The sequence below is a fragment of the Tenrec ecaudatus genome, chromosome X (genome assembly GCF_050624435.1).
Source record: "Tenrec ecaudatus isolate mTenEca1 chromosome X, mTenEca1.hap1, whole genome shotgun sequence".
Classification (NCBI taxonomy): domain Eukaryota; kingdom Metazoa; phylum Chordata; class Mammalia; order Afrosoricida; family Tenrecidae; genus Tenrec; species Tenrec ecaudatus.
The window spans coordinates 123,906,697-123,918,534 of NC_134548.1; the positions used below are offsets into that span (position 1 = coordinate 123,906,697).

The window sequence follows — 11,838 nt, forward strand, 5'->3', positions numbered from 1 at the left end:
AAGTACTCACTTAGCTTCCCTTTACAGCATAGGCATTTCTTCTCTTTGTCTGATGTGAATATTTTTCTTTTCACTTAAAAACTTGGTAATGTCCTTGCTTATAAGACATGAATTTCAAGAGAAAGAAACTTTTACTACTTTAACTACCCGAAATACATCATTGTATTCGGGCCTGCAACTAGAGCAAGACCCGATCATCTCCCTCACCTCCACCTGGTTTAAGGGTCAAATAATAAGTCAAGACTAGCCTGTATAGTCAGCTTATACTCAGAGACTTGGGCTTCTATGCAGAAGAATGAGGCATCCGGATTGAAAGGAGGCTTAACAACTAGCAGATGATGCAATTTAGCTTGCTGAGAGTGAAGAGAACCTGAAGCACTTGCTGATGAAGATTAAGCATTGCAACCTTCAGTGTGAATTAAAACCCAATGTAAAGAAACAAACAAACAAAAATCCTCACAACTGGACCAATAGGTAACATGATAACTGGACAAAAGATTGAAGTGGTCAAGGATTTCATCTTGCTTAGATCCACAATCAATGCTCATTGAAGCAGTACTCAAAAGGTCAAAAGATGCATTGCATTAGATAGCTCCTGCACAAGGAGGGTTTTTTTGCCCCCAAACATTTTATTGGGAGTTAATATAGTTATCATATCATTCCATAGTCCAATCACATCAAGCAATATTGTACAATTGCTACCACACCAGTTTCAAAACATTCTTTTCCTTCTTGAATATCTTGACACCTGCCTCCTATTTTTCCCCCTCCTCTACTGGACCCTCCAGGAGCTGTTTGCTGTCACTGTAGGTTCATCAGTCCTGGGTCTCAGATACTGAAACTACAAAGACATCTAACAAAAATTCAAGGGAAATATCCTCATTGACAAAATAGATCTGAGTTGAACCCCAATATGAAAACAAACAATTAAAAACAAAAACAGAAAATTTTGAAAACCAGATAAAGCTCAATGCCCATCAGAGTTGGGATCAAGCGACAAGTTTTTCATTGGTCAAGTCAGGCTTACCATTTTGATCTCCTATGGTCATCTCTCTATTGCACTCTAATAACCTATTTATTCCAAGCTCTCAATTATGGATCAAGGGAAATCACTGGATGCTGCTTTCCTGTGTAGATCTCACAAATGTATCTTGGGTTTCCACTGTCATCCATAGCCTTCCTCAAAGCAGAACCTCACAATTTAATACCTGATACTAATCCTTCCTTTGACATTGGATTATATGATTTACAATCCTTTGGTCCCTGCTGTTGGTGTGCTTCTTCCATGGGGACTTAGTTGACATTGCACTCAGATGGCTGCTTATTTGGAAACAAGCCTGTAAGAACTCAGACACTGTTCTAATTTCTTCACTACATTTTGCTACAGCACCCATATCTTCTGTGTTCTTTTCCTGAGGGCGAGTAGTGAGCAGGCCATGATGAAAGAACTAATTGTTCTTAAATAGGAACTAGGATGTAGGATGAGCCCCACACCCATTCCTGCATCTGTGAGTTTTATATGCCTTTGGTTCACAAGAACTCTTAAAATGGTTTACAAGGAAGGATGTCATTTTGAGCACTCTGGTGCACCTGACCCAAGCCATGATATCTTCAATTGACTCATTGTGAAATTGCCAATTGTGAAGGTGTGACATTGAAGAAGGAAGACCGCCAATGAGATAGGTGAGCACAGGGCCTTCAACCATGGGCTCAAATGTAAGAGCAATTGTACACAGGCTTGTGGTAAATCAGTACCAACTCCATGGCCCCGAACAATAACAACAAGGGTAAAAATACTTTCCACTCCAACCCTCTAGCTCTCCTCCCACCCCTACCATAGACAAAAAACCTGGAAAACCTTGTACCTTGCTAATAACTGAAGAATGTGTGAGGCAATGGATGATAGCGGTATTTATCTCAAGGGAGAGAAACATAAGTTGACATTGGATTGAATTTATTGACACGATAATACTTCCTTGAGGCTCTTTATTCAATGTACTAGCTGTAGCACTCTAGTAGCTATACACAATGATTATGATTATGTTAAATATTTGTCCAAGAAGATGTTATACCGACCAATCCATTTCTTTTGAAGGGAAATGTATTCCCAGTATACAAAGCAGCATGGTTTGGGGGAGTAGACATAGAGCTCAGGGATCCTGGAGGTTTGGCATCCATAGAGAGAATCACTATGGTAGATCAAAAGAGATCACAACTGATGGATATCCATTATATATCTTTCAGGTGCTGTGATAGGAGCTTCTGTATATTGCCTTTAAATAACAATGGATACTCTCAGTAACCACAGGTGTGGATATTATGAGCATTTACACCGTAAAGGCAAGGAAAATTTAGTTCAGGCACATGAACGGGTCCCAAATGGTACAGTTACTAAGTGGTAGAGACATGACAGGAACATTCATTCTAGTAGCACCTCTGACTCAAGAGCACAGGACTGGGGTGCTTGGGAGGGAGAAGTGACCTCATATTTCAGAGACAGGTTTTGAAGTTAGGAGCTGCTAGCAAATCTCAGGTGAACCAGATGCATCCGAAAGCATGGCTATGTCAACTGTCTGACTCTGCCATCACAGGGCACAGGTTTGGATGTTATCTTTGCCCTGTAATACTTTCCTGTTTCTCCTGAAAGGTCTTGCTGTAGCCCAGGGAGCCAACTGTGTGTTATAGCACCAGGAGAAGGTGTGTGGACCGGCCTTGCAGATGGGAGATCAGAACTTACCACTGATCCACTGTGTAACACATGCACCACTGACCATGCTGTACATGAAGTGTGTATTTTCCTACTCAAGTTAGGGGTGCGGGTGATGCCATGTGATTAGATAAGTCCCAGGGATTCAGGAGGAATGTTTTCCACTCATCTCTGAAGTCCCCTTGTAGAGTTTGGTGCTGTCTGAGTAGGAGTTAGGTCAATATTTGTTTAAGGAAAACAATGTCACAATATAATTACCCATTATCTACCTTGTCAAAGATAACGTGGGGACTTCCCTCTGCGCTCAGGGTAAAGTCTGAGCTTCCAAGTCTGATCTTGGACTGCATCTGAGATGAGCTCAAATAAACCCCACTGTCCTACCCCTCAGCACACTTAACACATGCACATCCTTCATGTAGTCTTAAAGCAAGAAGTATTTGGAGCAACATGTTTTGAAACATGCTCTGCGTATAGTAGTACTCAATAAGCAGGTGCTTATTGTTTCTCTTTAAGCAAACGAGAAATATTGGACATGGGGGCTGGTGATACCCTTTGCTATTATTGTTGTTACTAGGACAATTTGAGCTATATGCTGACAAGATTGAATAAACACAGGTGTCTAATTGAGTCCATGCACTCCTCTCCCAAAGCTTCTTTGCGTATAGTTAGTACACAGTTAACACTGGATGAGTTGGCTACTTCTGTTTTTCCATATCCTCTTTGGACCCATGTGACCTAGGAAATGGTAGAAGGTTTCCAGTGACCATAGGTTGGTCCTCTGAGCAGACATATGTATGTGCAGCACCAGGAGCCAGAGCTGGAAGCTAGATTTAGCATCACCTCCTTCAGGCCAATGTAGGGTAACAGACTGGAGAAACTCTTGAGACTGTAGCCTTGCAACCTACTTCCCTTTCAGACCTGAATCTTAAATCAGCACTGTGGCTCCATTTTCAACCAAACACTAGGTCTGTAAGGGGAACGATGATACTAGGTTCTTTACAATAATCAGCCATTCAAGATCCAGAGGGCAAGATCCAGAGGGCAACATTCACTGAAGGACAAAGTTCACAGGAGTTAGGGAAAGAAGAAGGAATGCACAGAAGCACAGGAAGGAAAAGGGATAAAGGGTGTTACATTTTGGAGCCCGCAATCAAAGAGATGAAACAAAATGTGTGTCACTTGTTGAACAGGAAACTCATCAGCTCTGTAACCATTCGCCCAATTCACAGTAAACCCCACGCGCGCGCGTGCACACACACACACACACACACACACACACACACACACACTTCTGCCAGTGCCAGCACTAACTGATTGCCTGGTGACAACCGTCTTTTGCCTTCTGCCTCCTGGCCCCCTGGCTTTCTTTAAGTCTGCTTAAGAGACACTTTGCTGGACAACCCAACCCCTTAACTTTGTCAATCCATTTTCTTTTTTTAGAGTTGACAGACTTGGCAGTCAAAGCAATCATCCAAAGTTTCATCCTTATCATTTTTCTCTTTGTTCCTCCTGGCCTTGGTTTTGGGCATTGGCTTTGGACACATCATCCCAGTGGTAATGTCAGGTTAATGAATAACTCCTCAGATTCTAGTTTTGCAATCCAGGGTACATTATAAAGATGGAAAATTTTGCTTTCCAACAGAGGCAAGTGGCTCCTTAACTGTGCGCTGTAAGTACTTTTTTGCTTTATTTTCTTCTTTGGGACCTGGAAATATTTCGATCAGTAGCCAGAGTCCTAAATCCCTTTAAGCTCTGAACTGCTTGCTTTGAGCATGAAGATCTAAGTGCAGTCTTCTGATAACTGACCTTCCATTTGTCTCACTTATCTTTTACAGCAAGATGAGACTGGCACCAATGTGACATTGTGGATGGAGTGAGAGTAGTTAGCAGGGCTCAGCTTGTCCAGCAAAGCTTCTCTTAAGGGGAGTTAAAGAAAGCCAGGGGGACAGGAGGAAGAAGGAAAAAGACAGTTCTCAACATGTGGTCAGATAGTGCTGGGATTGGCAGGTGTGTGTGTGTGTGTGTGTGTGTGTGTGTGTGTACAATTGTGGAAGCAGGAGAGGTGGAGTAGCGACTGGAGGCAATGTGGCTGCTATTAAGGGTGCAGTGGGAACAGTGGCAGTAGGGATGGAGATGAGGAGGAGTTGCGGAGGTAGTTGAGTCAACGTAGTGTCCTGGTGGTGCATGGTTGAGCACCCTACCGCCCCCTTACAGGTCAGTATTTGGAACCCACCAGTTGCTCCCCAGGAGAAAGAGGTAGTTTATTTACTTCTGAAAGGTTTTAGAACCTTGGAAACCCTTGGGCAGAATAGCCTTGGGTCGTTCTCTGTTACTTAGAACCGCTAGGAGTTGAAATCGATTCAACAGCAAGGGCATTGGTAGAGCATTATGAATCATTGGACCACAAATATGAAAGCAGTTCCTAGGATGACGCCTAAGTTTCTGACTTGGGAGGGTCTCAGTTAACAGTGATGAGAAATTAAGGAAAAAGAATATTTGGGGGAGCAGGGAAATGATGGGCATGCCTTTGGGAATGTGAAGTTGGTTTACATATCTGGAGGATAGATCCAGTAGGTAGCTGGAGAAATAGTTAGAAATTCATGGGTGGGGGTGTGTGTGTTCTAGATTCCAGCTATTCTTATGTAAATGGACAGTTGAGTTTCTGGCAGTGGATGAGAAAAGCCGGAAAGAGAATGGAGGACCGCAGCAAGAATGTGGTCGGGACTCTACGGTACTCTTCCTTTTGACCTGTCATCATCACGGTCATGGAGGGTTTCACAGCTGGGCCATGATAGCGTTGCACTGCGCTCTTCTTACTCCAGATTTCGGATTCCCTCTCTACTAACTGAAAAAATAATGTGTGTAGGTATTAAGATGTCTTGCAAGTTACAAATGCCACAGTATGTAGGTGATGTTGATGGTGAGAGAGTCTCGAATGCACAGTTACAACTTCCTCTTCCTGTTGTTTGTAACTAGGCCCATGGATTCTATGCATGACATAAATCAATGGACTTCAGCTCAGGACCTTGTGCACGACTCAGTGAACTATCTATCATCTTTTCATTGCAGTTACACACCTATTATGAAAATCATTCTCCTGTTTCTAAGAGAAAAGAATTGGAGATGTTTTGTCATCTCCTATAGATATTATCTTCGGCAAATGCCCAACTGAAAACAAAAGCTAACACAATCGAAATCTTTAATCTACAAATAATAATGTAGGCAAAAGAGTTTTATTTCTCTCCTCAAACAGCTGTCTCTGGGTAAATTTAAAAAATACAATTTCCATAATTTCATTACTCAAAAAATTTCATTTACTCACAGTATTTTAATAATGTAACTATTATTTCTGAACAAAAAAATACAGCATGGCTTCCGTGGCCCCCAAAAGTTACCTCACTCACTTCCTGCTCCTATTAACTAAGCTATCAATTTTTCAGGGGTGAGCGAACTCCACTCAGTTCCTGGTGAGCACACTAGTATTTTTTATATAGTTTTATGAATCATTATCGATAATTATTATGTGTGTCTGCCTCAGAGTATTTCATTCTGTTAACCTTCCCCAATGGTTGTCTCATCTCATCTCTTACATAGATCACTTTTCTTCCAAAATGCCACCGTCCCTCTATATGGTTTTCTTATTACTTGGGCTTCATATGACAATCCATTGTGCATCACCTAACATCTCTGAAGGTCAAGTAACCATCTGTAATCCCCCCCAACACAATGTCACTCTCTATAAGATGCCATCCACCAATGCTGACTTTGCCTTCAACCTTTACCGGAGGCTCACTGTGGAGACCCCACATCAAAACATCTTATTCTCCCCTGTGAGCATTTCTGCTGCTTTGGCCATGCTCTCCCGTGGGGCCTGCTCCAGCACCCAAACTCAAATCCTGGAAAGCTTGGGGTTCAACCTCACTGTCGTCCCAGTGGCAGAGATTCAACAGGGCTTTCAGCACCTCATCTGTTCACTGAATTTTCCAAAGAAGGAGCTGGAATTGCACGTGGGAAACGCCCTCTTCATTGGGATGCAGCTGAAACCACTGGCAACGTTCTTGGATGATGTCAAGAGCCTTTATGAGACTGAAGTCTTATCTACCGACTTCTCCGATGTTTCTGCAGCCAAACAGGAGATCAATAGTCATGTGGACAAACGAACCAAAGGGAAAGTTGTGAGCCTCATTCAGGACCTCAAACCGAACACCGTCATGATCCTGGTGAATTATATTTCCTTTAAAGGTAAGACTGTAAGATGTCTATTTCAAGCTCAGTGCTTGTAGAACTTTTCTGAGGGGCAGTGGGGTTGTGGGGAATAAGATATGATCTTTTGTCACTGGCACCAGCAGGTTTCCCTTAGGCCAGAGTGACGTGCTCTACTGGGCAGAGCTGCACCTGGTACTGACTCTGCCAGTAGGGACGCACAACACTGTTAATGAGCCCAGGAACTTTCCACACAGAAGGCATTTTCAGGAATATGGGTGAAAATGGCATGGACACGTTGCTCACATATGGATTGAACCTCATACGTCCCCAACAAGCCTGGGCTTTTAGGCAGATGGACTTAGACTTCAACTACACTGTGACCTCATTGGCTGTGCAGTGTTGGTCATGGCACATGAATACTTCTATCATATGCTCTGCAGTGGCTATGTACCATGCATCGTGCCACATTTATGGTATATACACATTGTCCCATGTCTTCCTCACAAAGGCCCAAGGTCACATATTTAAAACGTCTCAGAGCTGGTGTTTCCACCCAGGTCTGTCTTGACTCCAAAGCCGGTGCCTGTAACAACAAGAATCGTTTGACTCTTTTCTGAAGGTGCTGTTCCCAAATGATTTCTCCTGAGTCTACAGCACATCTCAACCACGTTTAGTGGAAGAGTGAACAGATCTGTTGTCTCATTTCACCTTGTGTGTTGGATGTCCTTTTTACAGAAGAGGAAACTGTGGCTCTAATGGGTTTAGTGTAAGTATAGTGGTTTTGAATACAGACCACGGAGTCCAACAGCCCTGAGCGTGACTCCTGGCTCAGTCACCTGTTTGCTGGGTGGCCATCAGCCAGTTACTTTCTCTTGCTGCTCTTTATTTATTGACTCACTTATAAAACCAGTTGACAGTTGCCACCTCTGCTTTATTGTACTAGAGTGAGGTGGCTAAAATAAAATCTCATATTGGTCCTAACTCTGATTTGAAATCCTCAATTCTTTTCTGTGTTTTAAGCCCAGTGGGCAAATCCTTTTGATCCATTGAGAACAGAAACGGGGTTCAACTTCTTAGTGGACAAGAGCACCACAGTGCAAGTGCCCATGATGCACCAAATGGAACAGTACTACCATCTTGTGGACCCAGAACTCAACTGCACAGTGCTGCAAATGGACTACACTGAGAAAGCTCTGGCCCTCTTTGTCCTGCCTAAGGAAGGTCAAATGAAGTTGTTGGAAGAATCCATGTCATCTAAAATACTGAAGAAGTGGAACCGATTACTGAAGAAGGGGTAAGTACTTTGCAGGTGTGGGGTGTGTGTGTACAGTGTGGGCAGAACAGTGCGCCTGAGGCTGAGTTCCCGAGACAACTCGAGATAAGATTCAATACTCTACCACACCTAACGTCTTTGTGAGGACCACTAGCATATGGTATGTTGAGAACATACCACGTGCCATGCGAGTTGTAGGGCACATTGCATTACTTTATCTCTCTTAAGCACGCCAATAAACTTTGCATTTTTCAAAATGGTCAGGGGGGATAGTGGGAAAAAACAAACAACAAAAAAATCCCTCTCCAACGTCAGGAAGGAAGTGAATGATTCCTTCTGAGGGACCCACGAAAACTTTGCGGTGGGTAATAATGGAATGTCACGAACCAGGTGGGCAGCCATGCCGAGCAGATTGTACCACACGGAAAACCATGAGTCCCTGCGTGCTCCTCCTCCATTTTCACACCGCTGGGTCCCCTACTTGGTCTAACCCCTCAGCAATGTTTTGCTTGGATGTTTTGCATGAAGAAATCATGTTCTTGGGGGTTCTTACAACTCTTATAACAATCCCTACATCAATTGTATCAAACACGTGTGTACATAGGTTGCCATCACCATTTAAAAATATTTTCTTTTTGTATAAACCCTTGATATCAGCTTCTCTTGTTTTCCCATTTTCCCCCACCTTCCCACCATTATGGATCCCTGAAAAAGTATTTTTATTTTCATATCTTACAGCATCTGTTGTCTCCCTTTGCTCACGTTTCTGTTGTTCATGACCCTCGTGGGGGAGGGGTTTGATTTCTTGATCATTATAGTCGCTTCCCTGTTTCTCCCCCTTCTTACCTCACCTTCCCCCTACCCTCCTGGTATTGCTATGCCCACTACAGTTCCTGAGCGGGCTATGTGTCCTGGATTCCATGTGTAAAGAGCTCTTATCTGTACTAGTGCACATACTCCGGTCTAGCCAGGTTTGTAAGGTAGAACTGGGGTCATGATAGTGTTCCATCGGTGTTATGCTGCACCGTGGTTGTCTCGTTCTTTCTTTGGAAACCCTTCTTTGAGGAAATACCCAATTCTTTACAGATGGGCTTTGGGTCCCCACTGTGATCCCCATCATTTTCCTCGATATATTTATTTGGTTTGGGTCTTCCCATGCCTGATACCTGATTTTTGTGACACCTTGTGATCACACAGGCTGGTGCGCTTCTTCCATGTGAGCTTTGTATCTTCCCTGCTAGATGGCTGCTTGTTTAACATTAAGCCTTTAAGACCCTAGAAGCTATATCTTGTAAGAGCCAGGTCCTATCAGCTTTCTTCACCACATTTGCTTAGGAACCTATTTTGACTTCAGCGATAGTGTCTGGAAGGTGAGCATCACACAAAGCAAGGCTATCAGAACTAAGTGTTCTTGCATTGAGGGAGCGCTTGAGTAGAGACCCAATGCCTGTGTGCTACCTTAATACTTAACATTTAAATATATATGCACAGAACTATATCTATATCATTATACATGAAAATATCTGCGGATGTGCATGCCTATATTTAGACCTCTATAAATGTCCTTTCCTCCTAGTTCTTCCCTTTCATTCTCTTCACTTTGCTCCTGGCCCACTGTCATGGCCAACCTCCATTAGAGTCTCAGGACTTTCCTTCAGTTACTTTGCACTTGATAAAACCCCATCAGGCATTCTATGCCCTCCTCACAATTGAATGTAGGTCTCTTATTGTTCCCTTGTCCCAGTTTGGTTGGCCTCCCTCCCTTTCACTTTCTTTGGATTTAAAGAATGATGTATCTCATGACTTACAGGGCTCCAGCTCATCATTGGCTTAATCAGAGTTTCTTTCTCCCAGAGTAATGTCTGTGGTTTTCTGCCATGTGTTGGCCTATGCAAGAGTGTTTGCTAGGCCTCAGGGTGGAGCAGGGCATCCTAAGCATGGTTTGACAATGACCAAATGGCCTACCTCTTTTTCCACAGCTGGGTTGATATATTTGTTCCAAAAGTTTCCATTTCTGCTACTCATGACATTGGAGCTGTTCTTCTGAAAATGGGCATTCAGGATGCCTTTGCTGACCATGCTGCTTTTCCTGGAATCACAGAAGGCCATGGCCTAAAACTTTCCACTGTAAGTTTGTCAATTAGACTTCTTAAATACCTTGATCTAGAGGAGACCTTGGGAGACAATTTATTCAACTCACTAATTTTAGAAAAGAGCACCAGAAATCTAGAGAGTCAGTGTGGCTGCCAGGAGGACAGATTCACTGGGAGTCATTCTTGTCACTTGGGACAAATCAGTATAACACGGTTTCTTCACTCCTGATATTCGTGTCCTGAACTGACCCTGATGTCAGAGTTTCAGGTCAGAAATGACAGTTGTAGAATGGGATGGGGGGAGGCAGAGATGGACAGGCAATTCTGAAAGAAAGTAGGTCATATCAAACGCAATGGTGTCCTCAAAGCTGGCCACCAAAGCTGGCCAAACATTTGGTTCATCTCAAAGCGCCAGAGATGAAGTGGTGGTAAATAAATGCTGTTGCATTCAATCATCATCGACATAGAACAGCACAGAGATGGTGGTCGCACCTGTCCTTGTCCACTCATGCTTCCAAGTCCTACCAAAGGCTGTTCCAGTTTCTCCAAGGACCCAGCAGTGTTTTTTTTTTTTTTGCCTGCAGGCTGCTCACAAGGCAGTACTGGACATTGGTGAAAAGGGAACCGAAGATATAACCCTCCCTGAAGACAGATTCCTGGACCAGCCTGAGATGACTCTCTTTCATGCTACCATGCAGTTTAATAGACCTTTCTTACTTGTGATTTTGGAAAAAAGCACTAAGAGCATTCTCTTTCTAGGGAAAATTGTGAACCCAATGGAAATGTAATTCAGAAAAGAGGCTGTTGGATAATTGCATGTGCATATTGCAAAAATAAAATAAATAGTATAGTTGATGTGATCAATGTGGCCTTGAATATACCTCATCTTATTTAGGGGTGAAGAGTACATACTTTCAGTATGACCTTGGCTGCTGTAAAGGCCACACCTGTGATCATTCAAGCAGTTCATATGTTACTAAAGTACTTGAAGGCCCCGTGTTAGTGCATTCCTCTTTGTTCAGAACACCACCTGCAATTAGTTCAATCCAAAGATTTTGACTGGCTGGCAAGTGCCCCTTTCTCTGCCCTGTGATAAAGAGCTGATCATGTTGTATTATTCCTTTATCCCAATAGTAATATCAACGAATATAAATATGTGATGGTTCCTATGTGAACCCTTAACTGCTTTCTAACAACTCATCAGAATTGTTCTTAATCTTCTGCTCTTGCTTGGATATCTAAAGGTGCTTCCACTAACAGTTCTGAATCCCAGACTAAGCCAGTGCTAGTGATGTAACTTAGGGACCTATAAAATATGGGGCAGAGGAGCAAAAGCAATAAAAATGAACTTCCATGTACAAGCCTATCACTAAAATTTCTAAAAGCAGTGAAGAATTGAAGTTATTTATTTATACCCTCTTTCATGTCACCTCCTTAACTGTAACCCAATCAGACTCTCTAGTCAAGTAACAATCAACTAGTTAGTCTGTCTTTTATCTCTATAGTCACTGAAGTTTTATACCCTGTTTCCTCAAATCATTCAATAATCTTCCCTTGAC

General features: G+C 42.9%; 1 protein-coding gene across 1 annotated transcript; it reads left to right on the forward strand.

The window, feature by feature from the left end:
- The first annotated feature begins 6,318 nt into the window (after window positions 1-6,318).
- Window positions 6,319-11,067, forward strand: SERPINA7 (serpin family A member 7). Its single transcript, XM_075539441.1, has 4 exons — window positions 6,319-6,949; window positions 7,934-8,207; window positions 10,166-10,313; window positions 10,864-11,067. The coding sequence occupies exons 1-4, from the start codon at window positions 6,319-6,321 to the stop codon at window positions 11,065-11,067; spliced, it is 1,257 nt and encodes a 418-aa protein (XP_075395556.1).
- Window positions 11,068-11,838: the final 771 nt, after the last annotated feature.